This window comes from Tympanuchus pallidicinctus, unplaced genomic scaffold (genome assembly GCF_026119805.1).
Source record: "Tympanuchus pallidicinctus isolate F22 unplaced genomic scaffold, pur_lepc_1.0 scaffold17, whole genome shotgun sequence".
NCBI classification, from domain to species: domain Eukaryota; kingdom Metazoa; phylum Chordata; class Aves; order Galliformes; family Phasianidae; genus Tympanuchus; species Tympanuchus pallidicinctus.
The window spans coordinates 6,894,545-6,919,286 of record NW_026294690.1 but is presented as its reverse complement, the minus strand read 5'-3'; the positions used below and the strand labels follow the sequence as shown (position 1 = coordinate 6,919,286).

General features: G+C 35.6%; 1 protein-coding gene across 7 annotated transcripts in view; it reads right to left on the bottom strand.

Annotated features, from left to right (window-relative positions):
* CACNA1D (calcium voltage-gated channel subunit alpha1 D) overlaps nucleotides 1–24,742 on the bottom strand; it is a 166,388-nt gene that overhangs the window by 42,929 nt on the left and 98,717 nt on the right. For all 7 annotated transcript variants that reach the window (XM_052678862.1, XM_052678858.1, XM_052678857.1 and 4 more), the window contains exons 11-29: nucleotides 24,652–24,678; nucleotides 21,905–22,065; nucleotides 21,066–21,291; nucleotides 20,657–20,864; nucleotides 19,802–19,922; nucleotides 18,590–18,704; nucleotides 17,807–17,876; nucleotides 17,171–17,240; nucleotides 16,608–16,752; nucleotides 14,747–14,876; nucleotides 11,730–11,789; nucleotides 7,242–7,348; nucleotides 6,107–6,194; nucleotides 5,524–5,631; nucleotides 5,308–5,360; nucleotides 4,872–5,018; nucleotides 3,589–3,790; nucleotides 2,162–2,320; nucleotides 806–916 (exon numbers count right to left, since the gene is read on the bottom strand). In XM_052678862.1, the coding sequence (XP_052534822.1) occupies nucleotides 806–916; nucleotides 2,162–2,320; nucleotides 3,589–3,790; nucleotides 4,872–5,018; nucleotides 5,308–5,360; nucleotides 5,524–5,631; nucleotides 6,107–6,194; nucleotides 7,242–7,348; nucleotides 11,730–11,789; nucleotides 14,747–14,876; nucleotides 16,608–16,752; nucleotides 17,171–17,240; nucleotides 17,807–17,876; nucleotides 18,590–18,704; nucleotides 19,802–19,922; nucleotides 20,657–20,864; nucleotides 21,066–21,291; nucleotides 21,905–22,065; nucleotides 24,652–24,678 (2,308 nt within the window). The remainder of the gene's footprint in view (nucleotides 1–805; nucleotides 917–2,161; nucleotides 2,321–3,588; nucleotides 3,791–4,871; nucleotides 5,019–5,307; nucleotides 5,361–5,523; nucleotides 5,632–6,106; nucleotides 6,195–7,241; nucleotides 7,349–11,729; nucleotides 11,790–14,746; nucleotides 14,877–16,607; nucleotides 16,753–17,170; nucleotides 17,241–17,806; nucleotides 17,877–18,589; nucleotides 18,705–19,801; nucleotides 19,923–20,656; nucleotides 20,865–21,065; nucleotides 21,292–21,904; nucleotides 22,066–24,651; nucleotides 24,679–24,742) is intronic.

Here is a 24,742-nt window from a genome sequence, read left to right as displayed (position 1 = left end):
GTGAGTGATCATACTACTTCACTTATATGCAGAGGCAGAAGCCCCCAGAAATACTGATTTCACTGTACTGAAAACAAAATTTAGTTTAGTTTGTCTTTTGCACTGCCATAAATAGGGTATGAGAACAGAACAAATAAGACTGCATGCACTACCACAATTCAATTTTCATCTTCTCTTAAAAATTAATAACAGTTATCAGTATGTCTTGTGAATCTACTTTCAACAATATGTCTACATTATTCATTTTGACAGTGTCCCTTTAAAGCAAGGAATCTCAGATGCCTCCTGTAGCACCCTCTACCAAATGGTGTGTATACATAACTGAAAACATTAAAACCTTAAAAGGCTACTGAATACTCAAATTATTTTTGTTATGCTTGTAGTCCATGGCTATATTTTAAAAATTAAAGGAACAATTTTGCATTTTGAAATATAACATAGAAATCTTTAATGGAGGTCAACTTTGTTGAAGGTTATGAATGTGGTACCAGGAATTAGGAGAAGTGGTAATGCTTGTTACTTGAAATGATTTGTCTAATTTAGAAAATAATAGTTTTGTTACCTCAGAATGTTTCAGATGTCATCAATCACCTTGTAATGTTTGCTCTGACATCTGTATTTCATTTCCTAGATTTATGTATGCATGTATTATTAGATTAACATTTCTATTATGATTTAACTGATTGATAACTGTGGGAAACATATAGGTTCTTTTTGTTACTTGAAAATTACAAAGCTAGTGTGAAACTTACATTACACTTAATTCTTGTGGTGATGCCCTAATTAAACCATGTGTAAAACTTACCTTGGGTTTGAATGCAATCAGCTTCAAAACCATTTCAACAGTGAACACTCCCGTGAAAACCATATTCATAATGTCCATTGCATCATTAAAGAGCTTAGACTGTCCATAGTGCTGTGGAGGAAAAATATGACACATTTAAACGTAAAAGTTTTAAAATACTAAGTGAAAGTAAGGCAACGTAATAAAAGCTGGCAACACTGGCAACACTGCAGCAGAAGAAAATATTTTCCTGTAGTGTTTGTGACGCACAACTACATCATATGAGAATAGCTGAATATCTCTCCAAAAATGGATTTCATCTATTCCACGCAGGCAAGGAGTGGAACAAATCTGGCATTCCTCTACATCTGGTGACCTTCAGAGAAAGATTTGAGGAGAACACTGCTCCCACAAAAAAAGGAATAGTAGACAAAAGCAATTTTTTTTGAATCTTAGAAGGTTGTTTTTAAATAACATAATCTCATGTCACACCTGCTTAGAAAGCCTGTAGTATGTTAGTCACAGCAAAATATACTGTATCATATTTTTAAAAGCATACAGCTCCCAGGCAACTCTACAACAAAAAATAAGTAGGATGGGTATATAAATTGGATTTGAAAGATTATTTTTCTTATCAAACTCTAAAAGTACCAAGGGAAAGAAAGAAACATTAGAACAACTTGGAAAAGTAGATAAGTGTATCAACTAATGAAAAGCAGTGGATATAACAGTGCAAGAAGAGAAGAAAAAGTAAACATATACTGACAAAAAAAAAAAAGCCTGTGCAAAAATACAAAGAAATACACCATATATGTACAGATATACAGCAAATACATGAAAACATGTTTGCAATATTATACAATTTTGGACTTGCTCCATATAAGTTTAAAACTTCTAAAAATATACAGACATAGGTGGTGGAAATATAGAGTAGTACATATATGAAACAAAGACAGAATAAGTACAGGAATTATAAAGTTGAGAAGCATTGCTTAAAGACATTGTGTACAGGAATATATTAGATAAAAGAATCTAAGAGGATTAGAGAAATGCTTGCTAACAAAAACAGGCTATTCTTTTCAGATTTTCCTGCACATGGACTGTCTTGGGAATACACCTTTACGAATTTCATGAAGTTACAAGTACCAAGTGTAGATCAATGAGTTCCATTGGGTTAGGGAGACCACCACAAATATCAAGCTCTTTCAAACCACTTAGCTTCAGAGAACTGATGCACAGATCAGCACACATCACAGAAGAGTACTATGATTCTTTTTTAATTAACAAACCATTGCTATAAACAAAAGGCAGTGCATCTTCTACACCCTTCTTTCCAATTCATATCAGTGGCTTCAAAAGAGCTTCTGCTTTTCCTACCTGCATAGCCAGGCAAAGTGTGTTCAGCATGATGAGGACAAACATGATGTATTCAAATCCAGTAGAATTCACCACATACCAGAACTTGTACTGGTAAGGATTTTTTGGAATGTATCTACGAAGAGGACGTGCCTTCAAGGCATATTCCACACACTGACGCTGCAAAAACAAATACATCAAAAATTGTCAGATTATAGCCAAGTCAAACAAATGGGAACATAGTTAGTGATGAGTGCAAACTGTTAAAAGCAGAAAGAAGCAGTGTATCTATTTTACATACATTTTTAAGTACTTATAAATTAATCAAGTAGCTTACCAACGCTCACTTGGTTATTTACAACTGTACCTAGGTACATACACTACTCAGTTACACGCAAAGAATCAAAGATGAAAATTCTAAAGCATTTCACTTTCACACAGCATACTAATATACCACAGACCACATGTGTATATACATATATGTATTGTTTATAGTATTAAGTGTACTGTACACATATCATCATATTGTTACCCAACCACCGTAATATTAACATACTATGCAGAATTCATTTTTAAAGATTCTCATCTAACAATAATGCTGACTTTTAATTAGCCTTTAAGTTGCACTTAGTCTTTACTAAGTTTTTAATCATTATTGTAACTGCATAGCATAAAATCCTACTGTCTGCAAAATAAACACCAGTGGGTGTTATTCCTATTAGTTGAGAAAAACTGACAGGCAGAAACACCATGGATTCACATCCAGGTCTTAGCACCTAAATCTCCACATAAGTTGGGCCTTCTCCTTGTCTTTTGAAGAATGCCTATAAAAGCTGGCTGTTGGGGCACAAAATGCATTACGAATGCTCCCCAGAGTTTCATGCTTAACTATGTTGGATGAAGAGCGCTGCAGTGGAACAAGGGTAGCCAAAAAACCACGAATGATCACTGGCAAGTTTCTGAGTGAAAAGATTAAATAATAAAAGGGGAATATGAGCATCACATGTGCTTTATTTACTTTTTTTAAATAAAGGAAAAAAGTAGAGTAGAATATTTTGAACACTTCGAATATTTTCAGTCTATTCAGAACACAACTTTTACTATCGGTTGTTACTGCAAAATCTACTTGTGCCTATGGATAAACTGTTAAATGCTTGAACTCCTCTTAACGTGACACCAAGAAGCGAGACACTAAGACATTAGCAACCATCACATAGAAACCTCCACAACAAAAAGACTGAGACGTTTGGCTTACAGGAAGAGGAATATAGAGTGACTTGAGTACCAATTGATGCTAATTTACTCAGGCTACTTTTAAAAATTATTTTATTACTAAGAGATGTGTTTGATGCCCCCCTCTGGCCTAAAGCAGAAAGGAAGTTATTGGTGAATAAATAAAAAAAAAAAAGGATACTTTTAAAAATTAAGAGTTCATTACGTATTTTAACCTGATTTTTGTCCAGCTCACAGTTCTTGTATTCTTGTTCTCCCTGTTCTTGGAATGTAACAATGACAAAACCAACAAATATGTTCATCATAAAGAAAGCAATAATGATGATATAGATGATGAAAAAAATGGAGATCTCCACTCTGTAGTTGTATACAGGTCCTACATTCTCGCCATTGGAATCAATGGCTTTGTACAGCAGCCTGGCGGGGGGAAAAAAATCTTCATTAGCATTAAAATGGCAAAAGACAGTAAAATATGCAAACTCATAGGACAGATTTCAGAAATACCTTACTATTTATTATCAACTTCACTCTGAATAAATAGTACTTACAAGCGTAACCAAAACAGCAGAAACAATGTTATTTTCTTTGTTCAGTACAATCAAGACAATGACCAACTGGTTGTATTATTGTATTTTTCACACATAGCTGTCCTGTAAGACTTTACGTACTTAGGCACATTGCCAAAGGCAGCTTGTTCTTCTCAGGTTTTTCTACACTGTGTATAGTTGCTTAGATCTATAGTAGAAGTTTTACTCAAAGATCTAAAATTTTAATATTAGTATTATTAGCCTTAATGTATAAAGATCAAAGAGAATTGTTACTCTAGTGCTAAAAGAGTAGCTTGCTGTAGCAAAAGTAACTGAAAGATTAGGAAGCAATCAATATAAATGTATAAGGTTTCACTGATTTGAACAAGCACACACAAAAATAATATATTCTGAGATCATACAGTACTTTCAAGTTATCCTATGCTGTGTTTGTCACTTTAAATTGATTTCAGAGACAGAAAGAAGCCAAGTACTATCAATGTGTTCTCAACAGTGGTATATTCCATACCCTGAACCACACTGGAATCACAAAATAAAGACTGAAATCCCATTTTGCTGAATTCCTGAATGCAACATTACCCACCTACAGACTACAGAGATGGAGAATTGCAATTACTGGTATATAATTACTTTGCACTGCATATTTTGAGTTCCTTGTAAAGGAAATTATCCAGAATTTAAGTTGTACTTAAAAATCCACCCTCATTTATTTCTTGTAAATATAGGAATGTGAAAAGGAGAACTTCTCCCATTACTGACAGGAGTGAATGAAGAAATACCAGAAAAAAATGCACAGATTCAGAAGGATAGTAGGTTTATTTCCTTCCTTTACTAATACATTTCTACACCATTGTGTAAGACTGTTTTGTTGCCCCAAAACACTTAGTAAATGATAGATAATTTTTCTGGAAAACATGTCTTAATATTAATGTTATGAAGCATTCACTCACGCAGGCCAGCCTTCAAAAGTGGACACGGTGAAAAGGGCCATCATAGCAGACAGAACATTGTCGAAGTTGAAATCGCTATTTTGCCAGACCCTCTCTTTGACCATTGGATTATCAACATCTCCATCTTTATAAACAATGTATATCCCCCTTTGGGAAAGGAAAGGAAAGGAAACACTGCCATTAATAAAATATTTAATTAGCCCTCAAGTTATACAATTATTTATTCAAAATAATTTATTTTACTCCATCATAAACTTGTTTTATTTCCTTGCTAACCTGTCTTGACTGCCTTTATGTTTTAGACTTTCCTTCTGGGTCTCAAGATGGTAATTCCAATTTATACAAACTTAAATCACCTATCACAAGTCTGCCCTTATCTGGTAAGTTTATATTACTCAACATATGTGTCATTTTCTTAGTTTAAAAGAGCTCTCACCGGCATTCCTCTGGATTCTGTTTTGCCTCATCAGTGCACTTGTAGAATTTTCCCTACATATAAAACAAAACACAGTAATAAAATGGAGAATATACACAATAAATGCATTTAACTATGACTGCTTCCAAATGAGACCAACCCACCAAGCAGCAAGACACCAAGAATTCAACTCAGTTTTGCTGTTCTTGCTGCAGTACTACTTTTGAGTCTGCTCACCTTGAAGAGCTGCACTCCAATACAAGCAAACATGAACTGCAGCAGAGTTGTAACAATCATGATATTACCAATAGTTCTAATAGCCACAAAGACACACTGAACAACGTGCTGGAAAGAAAGAAAAAAAAATATTTTAAACCTAGCACACCTACCACAAGAAGAAAAGCTTACTTCATCACATTTCAATCACCTTTTAAAGCTACTGTTTTTGCACTGACAGTATTTTACCTTCTATCATAGCTAAGCTCATTTCCAAAATTTGTCCGTGTGTTGAGACAGACCCATTAACATGTATAGATTAAATGTACACACGCACTGTAGAATGGCAATGGAGCCATTTCTGTGACATGTTGGTTCACAACAAGCACCATGATCAAATTCTGCTCTCTGTGGCACTGGTTTTCCTCCACATATAAAGTACTGGGGAACCATGTGCAGAATCTGGCCCAACATGCTTAAGAATCAGGAACTGATCTATGTGACTTTTTCCAGGAAATTTTTATTGTTAGACTATTTAACCTGAAGCAGAATTGAGGAATCAGGTCAACAGAAATGTAACTTAGAAAAAGTTAAAAATATAAACCTTAAGTCCTTTTGCTCTGTTTATAGCCCTTAGGGGCCTCAAGACTCTCAAAACTCTGAGGATCTTCACAACTGAGATAGCACTTGATCTGGGGAAAAAATAAAAGTTTGTTACTTTTAAGGTAATCTATTTCATTTCTAAGAACAACAATGTTCTCACGACTTCCTTATAGGTGAAAATTCAAAAAAAGCATCACAACATTGTATACAAGATTTTTTGAAGCACTCCTTCATTGATGTATTGTTAATATTAGAAAAGAATAACATAAATATTGTAAGAATCATTTTTATTTCTGGAGCAACTTGGGAATTAACAGCTTGGAGGCTCATCTGACACAAACACAATTAAGGTTGGTCAGAAGCAAATTACTCCCCAGAGAACTTTCTTTTTTGAATGCTGACACCTCATTCAAAAACCTTGTGAATACCTTCATTTCCAACCAACTGGATTTGAAAAGATCTCAATGGAATCACATTTGCTTTCAGCAGCGATAACAGCAGACAGTCCATTAAAGAGCACACTGCAAAACTAAAATCTTTTATAAGCATTGTAACACAAGCAGAACACAACTGGGAGGGGGCTGACTAACAGCCAGCCCTTGCTCATTTCTAGGTCAGTGAAGGATTCACGGATGATTTAAATAAGGCACAGCTGCTCGCTTAGAGAATCAATAAGCACCTTCTGACTCTGTTATTATGTTCTGCCTGATCCAAAGGAAAAAAAACATCCCTCGTTACCACTCACTGATTAAGCTACAACTTCTCTCCCCTTCAAATCCAGTTAGGTTATGTATCCCAGTAGGACAATACCGAAAGAGCAAGCTCATAGAATTAGGCTGCGTATGTCGCAATAACACAAAGGAGGGCACATAAACCTCCAGGAGCTCCAGGAATTCCTTGCTACACAACAGAGTGCTGTGGTGTTCCTCCTCGTTCTCTTGGCAATGGTGGGAAGCAGTGATTTGCTTCCAATCTCTATTAGTATTGAATTACAACTCCCCATATAAAGCATCACCTCCTCCTGTTCCCAGCCTTGACTGCACCCACACAAAAAGGCAGAACAAAAGGAGCTGCAAGACTGATTTCAGTAGAGAACCCCAGAGCAAAAAATAAATTGTTCAGATTGTAATACTTACTGAATACCAAATGACACCAGAGAAACACCCACAACCAGCAAATCCAGCAAATTAAAGTAATTTCTGCAGAAGGACCCTTTATGGAGGAATGCTCCGAAAGCTGTCATCTAAAAACAGAATTGTTTTATGTTTAATCTCTATCTCAATCTATTCACATTGACATTTAGGCTGTTTACAAGACGCCTGTCTAGAGTGTGAATGCATACAACAGTATCACCTTCTAAAAACAACTGAAATTTAAAAAAACACTACACATGTTTAGTAACTTTTAATTAAATAACAACAATTCTGCTCAGGAAACATGAGCAAACGAGTCAATTGCTTCTGATGCCAACAAATGTTGTTTTTGTGTGTAACTGATTAGGCTGAGTGGATTTCACTGAAGAGGCTGGGATTTCGATAGAAAAGTGACTACAAGAACCATAAACCTTCCATGCTTACAAAACTGTAAGGTCCAGATTATGACTCCTCATTGTTCCTATTGTTTTGAGAATTGAAGGAGCTGAAAATGTACTGCAAAATCCCACAAGTAAAATCTGGTACAGAAGCCACGCAAAGCTGCCACCAGGCAGTTACTTTGCTGCCTCCTCCACACAGGAGATGAGTTGAGGCCATCAGTGAGTACCTTGGAAGGTTTTGTACAGCACGTTTGCAGTACTGGGGATTCTGATTCCTCTGGGCAGTGGAGCAGCCCATAGACTGCAGTGATAAAGCTGTAGATGACCCTACTAATCGCAGGGCAGTTGGGCTAACTGACCTTGGCAGGACACTTTCAACACGAACAGTTTTATGATTCTATGATTCTTATGTACTAGGCATAAACTGCAATCCCTGAGCATTGCTTTCTGCAGGGAAAGCAATCGAACATTGCTCTCCCTATTGGGCTTTCTCTTCATTTTTTGCTTTCTAAGCCTTGATGACAATTAAAGGAACACAGTAAGTATCTTGTGAAGGAGCTTGCTTACACTGCCTGCAAGACTCATTAGGAGCCAGTGACAGAGGTTCTATTAATTACGGCTGCAGACATTGGGCAGATCTTTTCAGGTACCCCAAAGCTGAGTTTGGCCCCTGAATTTATTAATTAGACCCTTGGTATAACTCAGAGGGAATACTAGTTAAAAAAATCTCAGAAGAAACCTCCTGATCCAATAAGAAGCACAGAATCTGCACTTGAGTTGAATTTTGCAAATATGTTTTATGGATTTTTATGGATTACAATTGAAAATGCTGAAACTGGACTTCAAATTAAAATACTTCTGAGAAACACCCAGTTTTCAGTTCAGGCACTATTTAAGGCTGTAATTTCTTCAGCCTTAAGTACCTCTTAAAAAGAGCTGAGTACTGTCAGCTACTTATTGCTTTCTACAGGTAAGGAAAACATCTGTGGATTTTAAACCCATTATTTTCCATTCTGTTCTGTTCTATCCACCACCATGGAGAGAAAAGATTTCCTCTCCTCTTGCAGCACACCACTGCATCTTTCAAAACTGTTCCACAGAACAGAGGAGAGCCACTGATGGGCATCTCACAGCTCAGGGCGTCACTTCTTGTGTGGATGTACTTGCAGGCCTTCTGCATCAGAAATTCTTCAGCTTCACTGAGTTACACATTAGCTGCAAAGGATGCCTTTTGCTTGGAAGAAGCTTTCTCTAGTTGTGTTCAATACACTAAATGTTCCTCAAAATTAGAATAACAATCCTAGAGCTTTAATATGACCTGCAGAGAACTAATACATTATATTATAAAATTTTCAATAAATGCATACCTCTTTCACTTTCAGTAGCACAGAGTATGACTAAACTAATTAAAATCAGTGGGAATTAAGAACTAAAATAACCTTGAATAAAAGCCTACATCAATCTACAGATACTCATTCACATTCTAGTATGCAATCAATTAATTGTGCTTAATGTAAAGACTCTCACAAAAGTTAAGACATTTTGACATAAAAATGCAGGCAAAGTACTCATCATCCTGTCTTTACATGGAGACCCAGACTTCCATCAGTATAAATCCCAGCAAAATTATTCCACCCTTTGCACAGGTCAAGACCATAGCAAGTCCTAGGGCAAATGCAAGGCAGTGAGCACCACTCCTGTTGCTCTCTTCCTCTTGCTACACCAGTGGGGACTAGTTTAGATGGAAGGGATTAGCACAGCTGGGGCAAGTTAAAAGCACAAAGCCCCAACCTGGCCTTTGGTTTGACACATTCAGACTCCCCAAGTACTGCAAACAGGACGGTAAGCTGGATTTGAAAGCTATGTAAGGGTTACATAAGAGAATTCTTAAATGCTTTAAACAGATATTGCAGATTTTCTGGTATTCATAACCTCCCTCATAACCTTAACACCACATAAAGTGTAAATCCTTAGGTCTGCTGAGCAGCCAGTAAAACAGAGCACAGGGAAAACTCTCCATGTGATGTGAGTTATTTTAATGCTTCTTTTTAGCACTTGATAATATTGCTCCTAGTTATCTTTGTTTCAGTTTCACATACTTTTTGGCTGGAAATTAAGAACTGCTACTGTTCCTATAGAACTAGTCTTGAATTTGCATCCTACAGAACTCACACAGCTGCTGTGTGAAAAAAGCACAGCACAGAAAGCAACAGGGGAAAGGTAGAGGGCTCCAGCCGGGAGCAAGCAAAGCCAGTGTCTGAGACATATTAGTAAAGCAGGCATTGTACATGAATGTGCCATTTGCTGACTGTCCACTAAATTTTTTATGGTACCATTTATTTTCCTCTATAAAGACAGGTGAGTACACTGCAAGGCAGAGTTTCCTGCAGTTAGTGCAGTCAGGAGCATCAAATGTTGTTCTACAATGGGGCTTCTTGTTTCCTTTTATTACTTAACAATGCCAGATTTCAGAAGTTCATGCTCTAGTGCTTCCTACTTCCCTCGAATAACTTAATGTCAGAATCTTTTGCAGTCAGTGAGAATATTTCTCTTCTTAGCACATCTAGTTATGTTTGTATATGCCATTCTTTGTAACTCCTCTGTCTGTACAGAGGCAAATTGGAACTGCTGGAGCTATACAACCTGCTGTTCAGAGCATGTAGCTGGTCTACCATCTCTTCTGTTGTACAAATGGTGCTAACATATTTAGTATGGTTTCTCAAATTCAGAGTTTGGAACTGCTTTGATTGAATGCTACGAGACTTTTCAGTGCTCTTTCCTTTCCTTTAGTTTGGCCTTTCTCTTGATGTGAAAAATTGGGACTTTTTTTTTTATAACACAATAAATATTATAAAATCAACCAATTATTTAGCAAGCTCCTCACTGCTGAAAATGAGAAGGGGTTAAATTGAAGTCTGAGAATATTTGCAAGCATAAAAATAGTTTACTATTTACAACACAGCTTATCTTGTAAACAGCCCAAATATTGCATCAATTAGTATTAAACAAGTTGCATAGTGAAGAATATGCACAGCAATATGAGCAAAAGCTGGGAGAAGAGATTTTGTTAAGCTTACTCCTCAACTAGAAATGCAAAGTTTATGTACAGATTTTTAGTGTACCAGCGTATGAATCGGGGTTACTCAAAGAAAAAGTCAGACTGAATACACACTGAGTTAACTTTGAAAAACCATACGTAAGTTTCTGGAAAAAATGTTTCACAAATTTTCAAAAAAGAAAAGAATTATTTTGTTCAACAGTTTCCTACATGTGAATCCAACCCTCAGTTATAGAGCTTCTTTGCCAGGGTAAGCTCCATGTACGTTCTGAGTAACCCCAATAGATAATCTTAATAATCAGTACACAAACTGTACATTAAAATGCCATTTTTGAACTCATGCATGGGTAATACATTTAAGCAAGCATATTTATGCCTTTCTGTGTATTTAAATGTATGCCCAAGATAAGATAAATGAAACGTATCTTAGTGTATAGATAGATAAATGCAAGATATCTTGCAAGTCCCATTGCAAGAAAATAGTTATCTATTTTAGCTCTGTGAGTATAGTTCAGCAAGAAAAATGAGAAATTACATGCTCCCTCCTTACAAGACTGATCAACTCTTTTGGAAATGCCAGAGCAGGGAGAAGGAAAAGCTCATGCGCAGTGAATTATTTTTCCCTTTTCTGACAACTGTAAGTTTAAAAAGGGTAAAAAATGAATTACTAAATTGATGCAATGATAAAAATATCATCTTCTACATGCATCCAATGGTAAAAAAATAACCAATCAAAACTATGAGAAATTGTCAAATTAAAAATTCCTCTGATTGAAAAAAAGTTTAGCTTTGATCGCTTAGAGAAAAGGCGAAGAACACTTCAAGTGCCTTTTCTTGGCAGGTGACACACAAGGAAAATCCTTTTAAACAAACTTCCTTTGAAAACCTGTTACCTTCAAAATGATCTCAAATGTAAACATACTAGTGAAGACATAATCTGCATACCCTAGGATCTGGAAGGTAAACAAAAAGTTACAAACATTATTGCTAAAGCTGCTTTTGAGCTAACAAGGATCAATAACAATGCATTACCTTTAACAGGATTTCAACAGTAAAGATGGCTGTGAAAGCATAGTCAAAGTAACCAAGTATCTGCAAGGTATAATACGTGCCACAGTAAGAAATTCAACTATTAATAAGTTTTTACAGTTTATACCACATGTACAACAACACCTGAATTTATAGAAACAGGTAGATTGGGAATTAAGCCAATATAGTTTAAAATTCCAGCAATTGTGCAACAGTTTATATTTACTTAAAAAATTATCACAAGCCGCCATGTTTAGATGTGAGATTTTACCACTCAGACCCTGAGACCTTCAGTTCTTTCAGACCTTCCCCTATTGGCTTTCACAGGAACCTGCTGCAGGCTTTCACAGAGATGCATAATCTTATGCAAGAAATGTTCAGTAGTAGTGTATGTTTGTTATTAGTAAGTCATTTTGATGTTGTTGTTCCCAGATAGATTGAGATAGAGTATGTGAAAGCACATTAATGAATAACTAAACTAATTAAAACCAGCACTGCAGCTTTTTATTTATTTCTTTATTTTTACTTGGAAGACACAGCAGTTCTTTATTTGCAGGAAATTTGGAACACACACTGGAAATTTAGTGACATGCAAACTTTTAAAAATATCATAGATGTAACACTGATTTCACAGTTGTCAATAGGAATAGTGCATACATATTTCAATGGAACTGAGATTTCACCCTTTCAAGGTGGAAGTATTGCCAGCAACCAACTTAGTCACAGACATACACTGCAGCACTGTGTTAGTTTAGTTTCAAGGATCCAGCAGTTCGCCTAGAAAACAGGTGAGCACAGAGACATGTTTCCTGTGGTGCAACAGCTAAGAAAATGAGAAAGAGAAATAAAATAAAGAGACAAACACAATGGACATATTCCTATAAAACCAAAAGAAAAATTTTTTCTTCCCATGTTCCATTTCCATCCTTCCATCCCTTGCTGTGGCTGAAAAAAAGAGTCAGATAAGAAAGCTGTTCAAAAAAAAATTAGTAAAGAATTTTGTTTTTTTGAATTCTTGCTTCTTAAACTTGTGTTTTCATGCTTTTACTGTCATGAATTTTATCAGATAACTTGAGATTCATCAGGATGTTCAGCTCTCATGTTTGGCAGTGTGACTTGATCCAATGTGCTGTCCTTCATCATGGAATTTTACCATGCTGGCACAGCTACAAACAACATGATCTTCATTAACAAGCCAACATGGAATATCCAACATAAAAAGCACAGGACTGAGTAGAAGCAATCATATTTGCAGAAAAGATAACATGAACTAACAGTCACCAGAAAGCCATGCTACTGAACTTGAGTACCAACTGGAATAAGCAGAGGCTACTCTTGTAGAAATACAACAGCCAACTCTTCAAATCACACTTCTCAGTAACTTTTTGAGACTTCCAAATACCAATTCACAAAGTCAGTGCTAAACTCTCTCTACACAAACATTCAGTAGTGAGTTCCTTCCCTTGCCAAGCTGCCCAGCTGAAGGCAACACACGCCATCATTCAAGCTAATTACAAGAAAAACGTGCAATTTTGGTGTGTTTGTGAATATTTACAACATGAGGGCAATGTTTTCTCAAAATTACTCAAACATTTTATCTTCCTGTGCCCCAAAGAGGAATAATCCCTTCGATTCCCACCACTCTGGAGTTGTATCTTCCTACCACTGGTCTAGTTACAAAAATAAATATCATCCCTTTAGTAACAATTTCAGTATGGCTCACCAGCTGTTTTTCTTATCCATTACCATGATCTATTCATAAAGTTGCATTTGTCCAGTTTACAGATATGGGAGGCACACAGTTGCTCTATAGATTCCATGGAAAGTGCCTTTTTGTTTTTATCTAATGTTATCCTTGGAAAAAGTATTAGCATTTTGTTTTTTGAGAATGGTACTGAAAAAAAAATGTTCAGAGAATGTCAACAGCACAAAGAAGAGCTCAGAGGCACCTACAATAGTGCAGGGATACAAGAGCAAAGCAGCAGACAGAAACAGTATTGAGAACCAATATTTTCATTTTTCCTTGATATGTGCCTACCCTCCTCATTACATAAACTCAAGTCCCATTAGAGGTTGAAGGACATCTGTTAGTTTTTTAGTTCCATAACAACTGTTTCAGCCTCCAGAAGCTAGAGCACTAGTTGAGGATAAGAGGAATTCAATGTTTGAAAAATCAAAAGTTTTTGCACTGAGTTTATGTGCTGAAGTGTAACTCTTGTTTTAGTTTCATCTAAAAGGAACCTAGTTTGTGCAGTGTGCAACTGCTTTGCAATGCAAATGTGAGCACAACACCTGGGGCAGTAGTGAGATTTGTTTCAAAGCTGCAGAAGGAATCTTAAGCAGATTTAATTCCTCAGATACAGAAGATTGGTGTTTAGCCTACTGTCACATTGTGGCCATTCCCAAACCTTTAAAATCACAAGTTAGATTGTCAAACACCTTGAAACTAAGTTCAGAGTTTTAATTATTCTTTTTTTTTTTTTTTTGATTGATTTTGAAAGGTCTTCCTATTGGTGCCCTGCTTGTTTGGTTTGGTGGTTTGTTTTTTGACATTATGAGTTCAATTTTCAAGCATTAACTTTTTCAAAGCATTAACTTCAGTACAGGAACATCTACTGATCCAGAAGGCCCGTCTTTCTAGTAAGAGGTTTTCCTCTAACTCCATGGCTAGCCTGCAGATCAACATATATCTAAGACAGGGGAGATCTGACAGTTCCATCCAAATCCCCACAAAGCAGTTCAATCATAACTAATCAGAAGCATGCACAACTCATGATAACTTGAGAAGCTTTCTCCACCCTCAATGCAAAATAGCTGTACTACCTACGATGCTCCATTCATAAACCTACTTGCCTTTGAAAGACTTATGTTTTTTACAACAAAAAAATTGCATATGTTTAACTTGGAAAAGGAAAAAGGAGCATTTCTTCACTTGAAAATTAAAAACGAGGCACTAATCCTAAAGGTTTATTGTTCTATTAGAATATATTTATCTCTAGATACAAAACTGACAGGCTTACGTTATTTCGAAATGAGTGGCTGCGGATCGGATCTTCTGCTGCTAGGGAAACACTGCTCAGCATGATGAAGACAAGGATGAGATTGGTAAAGATGTGGTGATTGATGAGCCTGTGGCATCCCACTCGAATTCTGCAGAAGAGATACAAAAATGTACCACATGCACAAATAGAATTCACCAGATGGCTTATATACAACATGTTTTCTATTACTCTGCCAAAAATGACAGATCTGGGAAACCATCAGCAGTTAAAACATGGTGTAAATGCTGAAGCTATTGCTCCCTCTTATGTAAAAACTTAAATAAATTCAAAATCCAGTTCCCCAGTTGTGAAGGTGCACTTATCAAAAGAATAAGGAAGAAAACATCCTGGATTAGGAACGTCATTATAAATTCCAGTGTTTATACCACTGTGATGTAGATGGATTTCAATGTCAAATGCCAAATATTAAGTTCAGATCCCAACTGTTACTTGTTATAAAAATTGTTGAAAATATTAATTTGCTGAGACGTGTTTAAGTTTAGAGATCTTGTGTTACTTGAAGACTCCGATCAAATAATAATTTCCCTCAAAGATTCTATTTTGCAGAATTATCGGACCAGTGTGTGCTGAAGATTATAGAGCTGCCTGCATTCAGACAAATATGAAGTGGGGTTCCAGTCACTGAGCCCAAGGTCACTGAGCTATAGTGCTAGTGAGCACTTCACTGGAGTTGGTCCAGAATTAAACTTGGCAAAATGGCAGAATTTTGTTCATAACTCACTAACACTAAAGTTGTTTGAAATATTCTTCTTGAAGAATCATCAGTTTCTCTGAGGAAATTTGTTCTTTTAAGTAGATGATTTGAGTACAGTTAAGCAGTTAAGCAAGACGGAGATTTTGCCCTGAAAAACCATACAGAATTACTTGAGAACAAAAGGAAATTGACATGTTCAACAAGTCTAGTGTACATGCATTCATCACGTGTTCTTAAAATTGCCAGTTTAAATAGATATCTTTCTAGCTTGTCAAAAAATTCTGAGTATTAGATAATCCACATAATCAATAAGATACAAGCCCAAAATATCTTGCTTGTATCATCATTTAATCTTACCCATGAAGACCTCTACCTTGGAGTAAACAAGGTTCTCCTGTACAGATAACTTTCAAAAGCCCTGCTATGACTGCCCCTGAAATTGCTACACCTGAATGAATCAGCTACCTTCAGTCCTGTAGGAACTGAATTCCATTCCCTTGTTCACTTCCATCTAACAATCAATAACAACTTTTATTAACTGCTGAAGCTTGCTTACCTCATCAATATATAGAATCTGCAATGCTCTGGAGTTAGATTGAGTGGTGAAAGATTTCAATTTCCTCCAAAATCCAACTACTCCTGATTCTGACTTTTTAAGTAATTTGTCAGTTTTAGTTTTAATCTGGAAAAACACTGTCAACTGAGAGGATACATACCTCCTTCCTCCCTCGTCTTACATTTTTTCCTCATCCCTCAGTCTCACTGCTACAAAAACATGCCATTCTTCGCACAGTTTCTAGGAATTCTACATCGTGCAAAAATCCTCATAGTTCACATTCAGATCTTTTATATCCAGTGACTAAGAGAACAGCTGGCTAGTAGACATTAAAAGATACTTTTCAGACCTATGCAGAGTTCATAGTCAATACATTAAAAATGCTATAATCTTTGATAATGGGAAGCAAATCAATGTATTTAACAAATTGTTTTTATTTATTAAGTCACTTAGAAACCAATTCCTGTCTTGCTGCAGATATTGCTGTTCTATCTGTACACTCAGTGCAGGGAGATCTACTCCTTCACCACTGGAGGAGCTAAAGGAGAATATTCCAGAATGATATTTACGGATTGGTGCTGCTGAAAATGAAGAAGGCACTCCCTTCAGGGATCGGTGTTATCTTCTCCTTCATATTTAGTTCTGATATTCTACGGGGACGTGGGCCTGCTGGTACCTCAGGTTCATCCTCCTCATCTTCTTCATCTTCACCTACTATAAATTAAACATTTGTTTTACTAAAAATAAAAAGGATTAATTTTTTTGAAACAATCAGAATAGATTTTTAGATAGAGGTGCTTGCTGGACTGGAAGATACTGAGATAATAGTGACTGAACACCTTCAGCCCTGGGAAGTCTTTTTACTGCCAAACATTTTAGAATTAGCCTTCACATCCAGGTTACTATTAGCACAAGAGCCTTCAGGCTCACAGTATTAGCCCTTATGTTTATACTCTTAAGAGACCTAAAGAAAAATGTTGTACTTAGCAACTTAGACGCCCATTTATCCACTGATAACAGAGTGCAGTCTCATGGACTTCAAAGGAGCTGATTCAGTGTTCAGAGAGAGCAGACTATGATATTTTAGCTAACAAATTTAAATGTTTTTGTCTTTGGACTGGTATTCACATACCTGGTACATCACAGGGTGGATAAGGATCTTTATCTTCATCCTCTCCTTCTCCATATTCAGCAATTGTCACCTATGGCCATGAAAGAGGAGAAAATAGTTTTCAGTAGAGCTTTGCATACAGAGTTTAACAGAAGGCAGAACAAGTAAGACTCTGAAGTCAAGAAAGTCATGCCCATATTTAGACTGATTTTTTTAAGATGGGATAACCCTGAGAAGAGAGCAGAACTGACATTTTAATATATATATTTAAAATGTATTTTTTCTATAATATCCATATTCTTTTAGCTGTGCAAATTACAATCACAATATGACCAACAGGTTTGGTAAAAATCACTAGTAATGATTGAAAATTCAACTAAGAATTCATCTTCTACTAATTTCTTCCACTGGATTTACCAAGCAAAATACATTCAGAGATCCTACAGGAATGACAAATTTGACCTTCTCTTCTTTGGATATTAAAATCAAAAGCATTTTCTGGGCTGACAGATTCTGCAAAGATGCCAAGCATCAGAACTGGTTCCTTTCTCTGGAAAAAAATGTACTGATGATGATTTCATAAAAGAAATCACATAAAGAATAGCAGGCCAGAAAAATAATTCCTTCCTAAAAAGATATATTTTAAAAAATAAACACCTTACTATCCTTGGGTTTCTTTTGGTCACCTTCTGACTTCTCACTTTTTTTATTTTCCAGACTCTCTTTTCTAGAAAATACAAACAAGCAAAAAACAATTACAATGCAAATCATATAAGGACAGGAGATTTAAAATGAATTGTAAGCATACTTTTAAAAGTTGAGTATACATAAAAACATACAGCCAAAAATTTAAGTGATATTTAAAGTGAGTTGCACAGAAGCAGTCATCAAAGTAATAAAATCTACTGCATTTGAACACATTTGATCCATTTCAAACATTACCATTTTGAATTTAACTGCAGAAGTTAATCACTAAAAACTTCAATGCATGATCATTACTCCTTTCAAGATGGATAAAATGTGCTCTTGGACTCAAATAACTTGCACTGATTTCAACAAGCAGTACTAATCTAGTGGAAAGGTCTTATTGCCTGGATAAGGCTTACAGAAATGATTCCAAATGGTCTTTTTCTCTGGCAAGAACAGATACATTCCTGTTCTAATTGTACAATAAATCCTACCATTGTGTTGTTTAAACATCAGTTGGCTTATCATCCTCTCCTTAGGTCATCCTATTTTCCCAATCACTAGCCAACTTTTATCTCAAATCATTCTAACTGGGTCTTACTTCAAAGTCAAAGTAAATGCTGTCCTTTGTTTCCCAGGTCCAATAAATGTTGCAAATAGTGAGGCCATTTATGCAAGAAAGAATTACAGGAAAAAACTTATTTCTCTCCTCCTCCCTTCTCTTGCTCATTCATCATGCCTGAGCTGTTTTACCTTGCATTCTTTTTCCTTTCCTTTTCTTCTGCTTCTTCTTTCTGGGCAGTATTTAGACTTTCAGCATCTGCCAAGTTATCCACAGCAATGGCCAAGAAGACATTTAGTAAGATATCTATTTCAAATCATTTTAAGGACATTATGCCTTACAACACTTTGTTTATCAGTATTATCAGTATAAACGCTGACAATGCGAGAGAGATAAATCCCATGTTCCCAACCTTAAGTATAGAGACGGGTGACGTTGGAATGTAGTGCAAACAACACTCACTTAACAGACTAGAATAATACTCAGTGTAAAACCAGCCAAGATCCAGCAGGATCACTGATTTTAAAATAATGGGACACATGCTGTTTGTTTGGTTTTAAATAAAATGAAACTTCATGTTAGCCTGAGCATGCTTCAAATACAAAACATTGTATTTTGAAAGTCAAGAATGTTTGGGCATTTTGAAAAATTTATTTCTATAATGCTCTGTTTTCTGTGTCTATAAAACTCTATATCAAATTTTGTACTTCAGTCTGTATCAGTTACGCACAAATACCCATATAAGCACAGTGTAGTACAGAAAATAGAATGTTTTTGCCTTTTTATTATCTCCTGACCTTTTAAGAATTTAGGAGAATGACACTAGTTTCTGTTGCTGTATGGGACCAAGGGATTATTCCATCATACTGAAGCCAGGGAAGGGGAATGCTTCAGAAGACTTAATCCTAGCTGACTCAATATTTCTCCTTGTCAATTTCTCTCATCTGGTCTTTGTAGTATACAGTGGATCACTGGCTCCATTGTCGGTGTGTGTCAGACCTAACAGATCTATACAAAGCATCAAAAGGATGAACAGGAAATTACTGTCATAGAGATCAAACTACATCCATTCATTCTGAGAAGGAGAGATGTCAAATAGAGACAAGCAGGTAGAATAAGGTTGTTTTTCCATTGAAGGAAGAATGAAATTTATTTTTTTCTTGTTCCTGCCACTGTGGTGGTTGGAGATGCACTTAGATATCCCTGGAATCTCATTCATCAGGAAATGTAAAAAAGAGAATTGCTCTATAAAGTCAATTCAAAGGACTGAGCATGCGCAGAATGAGCATGCACATCCATTGCAACTTACTCTTTTCTGGAGAAATCTTGCTTGTGCCCCTGGCATGGTTACACCCTGGCACACAGTTCTATTTGGAGATGTTTCCATGAAGCACAAAGGATACAGTTACCGCAGATGAAGAGGATAATGAAATATATGCAGACTATCATGCCTGAAGATGATGGACCACCATACGCCATTATGCCATCATACATAACAGCATTCCAGTCTTCACCTGTTAGAATCTGAGAAGCAAATATATTATTAGTAACTCATCATCAAAAAGAACAATAGAAAACTATGTTTCCTGTGCTCAAAATACACAATAAAGCTAACTTTCTGTATACAAAAACTACTAGTGAGGAGGTAGGAAGCAGATACAGTGTTGAGTCTTACAGTGCCTGCCTTAAACATCCACCTACAATGTCTGAAACCAAACACTGTGGTAATGCGCAACGTCTGCAAAGCTGAACATGGAAATGGTTAGAAAGATGGAACTGATTAGCCTGATCTCTAATCTTTAGAATTGTAATAAACCTGGTAGTATCTCTTTAAGATTATTTCTATATCGTAGTAACTGATATAAACCTATATGCAAATATGCCCTCTAACAATGCATCTCAATTTTTCCATAGGGAAAAGCTGAACTTTTATATAGTTAATGAAGTTAAAGGAAACAAATTAATAAAAATAAGACAACGTGCCACCTCTTTTTCTAAGTGTAAATTTGATGGACAAAAGAGATTTAATTTTGTGAAGTAATATGATAGCTATTCTCCATAGATAGATCAAATAAGACATGAAACAAATGGTACAAATGGTGCAGAATTACCAGAGTACTGAATTCAAGAGCAGAATGCTACTTGAAGTAAACTGAATAAATAGTATTTGTGATTTTGCTTTCAGGCAACATGATCACTTAAACAGTTCTGCTGATCATCAAAGATAAAATGTTTCATAGGGGATGAAAGACAGTTACCTGGAATACAGTTAAAAGAGCTTGTGGAAAATTATCGAAGGTGCTCCGTTTTGTTTGAGTTTCATCAAAATTAAATTTGCCTCCAAACAGCTGCATTCCAAGCAACGAGAAGATTATGATGAAGAGGAAAAGCAGAAGCAACAGTGAAGCAATGGACTTCATTGAGTTTAACAAGGATGCTACCAAGTTGCTCAGGGATGCCCAGTGCCTATAAATTAAAATGCGTGTGTTAACACACACCAAAAAACAAACAAAAAAAAAGAAAAAAAAACCATAACAAAACCAACCAACCAAAAAAAAAAAAACAACCAAAAGAACAGTAAAAGAGCAGTGCATGATGAAGTATTACAAAAGAATTGCTGATCACCCTTCAGCTATCCCTAAAGTTAGCAGTATTAGTTAATCTTACCTTGTTACTTTAAAAATACGCAGGAGACGAACACAGCGAAACACTGAAATTCCAAGGGGTGACATAATTTCCAACTCCACCAAAATGGTTTCAACAATGCCACCACAAACAACGAAGCAATCAAAGCGGTTAAAAAGAGAAACAAAATAAGCCTGTAGACCCAAGCTGTACATCTTTACTAACATTTCACAGGTGAACAAAGCCAGAAGAACTTTATTTGCGATATCTGGAACAAAATATTAAAAAAAAAAAAAAAAAAAAAAAGCATGATATTTCTGAGTTGTCTCATAGCTTCCATTTTCATTTTAACATCTTAATATTATACTTTCTATAATGCCTATTGCTTAAAAAGGAAGAACTGAATGGTTTCATTAATTTCACTCTTTTTTTTTTTTTTTTTTTTCCTTTGGACAGTATTTGTTGCTTAACGTAACATCAGTTACACAAGGATGCCAACCTTCTTGCCAACCTAAGTACTATTTGTTTTTCCAGCATGTTGGGTAGTTCATGGCTGCTCAACTCACAACTTGAGTCCACACCAAAAATTGAACAACGCAGCTCATAGTGTGCTGTGCCAATTACCATTTTCTTCCTCACCTTTCATGATTTAACAACAAAAGTACAGGTATTTGCAATTTAGTATTGTCCATTCTTTTGCTGGTATGCAATTCAGCTATGTTATGGAAATGGAAATCTAATACAGTCAATCATTTCTTGTATTGCCTTTTGGGTGGGCTGAATATCGTCCGGACAGCAACAAACAAAATGACAAAATATGAAGGATATACAGAATGCAAGTATCCACAGTTACAAACAGGACAAATAATTTTTGCCTGTACCTTGGATCTGGGTCAGCCAGTCAGGTTGGTTATAATGTTCTGATGAGATAGTTAATGTGTTCAGAAAGACCAAGACAATAACAAGCCAATAAAATGTGACAGATTTTACTGCAGCTCTACATTTTCTTCGATTAAATCGATTCCAGCGACGCCAGCGCCGACTGAAAGTTCAAATAAAAGGAAATTTTTATTATACAGAAAATGCATGCCAACTTAAGGAGGGTTTCATTTCTGAAGAAGTATACTGCAAGTATACACATGTGAGTAGGTGCACTGACATAAAACATAAAGTAATTCAGTTACTTGTGCAAATTATTATCAGTTGCAGATTAGGGAGTGCTAGTTTCTTATTCCTCTTTTAGATTTTGTTGAGTGTTTTTAAAAGTAAACCACATCTTCGGGAATGACAATTATATTAAATTGGATTCAATACTTCATTGAGTAACAAGGCAATCAAGTAACCTGTCTTCCCAGGCCCCATAAAATTAATAGTAGTAAAGAAAAGTCCATAAAGCAAAAGAAATAGAATTGAGATTAATTTAATCTCAAAACGTAGGCTTTAAATTAAACTAGGCAGACAGGAATAAAAATGACACTAAACAGCTTTTTAAATTTGTTACATATAACTAGGTACACTGGTTATCACGTCCAGTGCCTGAATTAGGAGATAACGTATTGACTATATGTAAAGTTAGAAATGCTTTAAATTTCTCTCAGTAAACAGAATCTACATACAATATGCTGCCATAAAAACATTTGAGTTGTCAATGCATTCAGACATTAACATTTTCTTTGCATACCTTAAACTTGTAGCACTGGAAATAAATACATGTTTTGATTGGTAGAAAGATATTTCAGACCTCTGCAGTATTTTAACTCTTTAAAGAAACTATACCCTGTCCTGACCTAAAGCTACACTGCCTTCAAGAACACTCTTTTCTTGCCAGTCCTTGGCTCAAGAGTCCACAGCCAGCAATGGGAGGGCTCACTTACCAGGTAGGCAGAACAGCTTTTCTTAGACTTACAGAACAATCTTTTAAGCAAATGTGATAAAGATAATATTGTTTGAATCTCTCTACTCATACGAGCCCAGAGCAGCCTCACTGTCTGTGAGTCATCGCTCTCTAAAGCCAATGGGACTTTTCTTCCCCAGGGCCTGTGAAATCAGTGACAAAATGCTCCAACTAAATGGGACACACATGATTATGCTCCTGAAGAGTGTGCAATGGCACGCACTTGTACGAGTGCTTGAATGACATGAGCATATTTAAAAAAATAAAGAAATGAAGCAAAAATTCAAAAAGGGGAAAAACAGTAATGGTCTACTTTCAGTAGATCAGAATAACTGAAGAAATAAGTAGAAATAATAAGTAGATGGTTTGCTGTGTCAAAAGAACTTGGGAATATACAAAATCAGAAAATACATTATATGAATTTCTCTCATAGTCTTCTATTTTTTAGTAACCATTCCTCGCAGTTACAAAGCACTAACATCATGATAGGGGAATAATTGAAACGTAGCCTTTTATTTAGAAGAAAAAATTCATTTGCATAAATTTGCAACGACATAATACTGTCTTATGAAATTATGAAGCATTTTTCACAAAATATAGCAGTTGTATAAGTATTCAAACCACAAAGGACAATTTCAATTGATACAGTTTGTTACAACAAACCAAATTATTCAGCATTTATGTTCTCATTAAATAATGTATTGCTTTTTCTTCATAACTATTCATAAGAAAACCATTATTCTCACAAATATGTTCTGAATATCACTTTTGTTTGCTCAAATATTCGTGTTTAGGTGGTCATTAGGTCCCAGTTACAAATGTGAAACCAACTTGAAATGGCAAGTCAAGACTCGCACCATGACTGAACTCAGTATCCCATCAAGTCAGTCACCACAGCCTATTAAGTTTAGCTTGGTTATCTGCAATCAATTTATATTTTCTATATTGCTAGTAGATCTATATAAAACTAGCAATATTCAGTTTCAGATTATTTTTTATCTGTGGTGTTTCAGAATAACATGACACTTTTTAAACTGTACTCTTTTGTTCAAACCACATGTGTAATTCTTGTATCTTTGAATTAGGAGTACCTTGTGTTTTCACTAGTTAGCTCACAGAGATGTAAAGACTGATGCTTAAGATAAATTTTGGGCACTAAAATCTGTGCAGGAACCATTGCTTTCACTACTAGAATAGAAAAGCAGCAGCTCTAGTACCAAAATATCTCAAATCCACCTGGAAGATTACAAATAGATCATATTCACATATGCATATATATGTTAGAATAACATGTGCTTGATATAAACTGGCAGGTAATTGCTATAACTTTCTAGGATATACTACCCTTAACCAAGTTCCCATCTGACTCATCAGAAATGTGTTTCCAAAGACTAACTTCAGATTTCACATGCGACACGGCAGGTAAGGCATACAATTAAAAGTATTTTCTAATTTTATCCAAAAGCAAAAAAGTTCATAGTCAAACAAATGCTGCTGACAAATTATGTCTTGATTTTACTTTGCCCTGAGACACAGAGTAATTCTATTGCAGAACAACATTCTTGAGGCTGGAGTGAGAATCAGGCCAGAAGACTGAAAATTAGATCAAGATTTGGCATTTTCAAACAGTAAAATTTAAAGTACAATAAATAAAGAATAAGCATATTAGACCTTAATGATGTATAAAGTGTATCAAGAAAATAAACTAATTAAAAAAGAGAGGAAAATACTGACCTGAACTTGGATTTTGAGATGGTTTGACTAAAAGAAAAGAAAAATAAAATTTTAAGAGTGCAGAAAAATTAGCTAACACAAGTTCAATCTC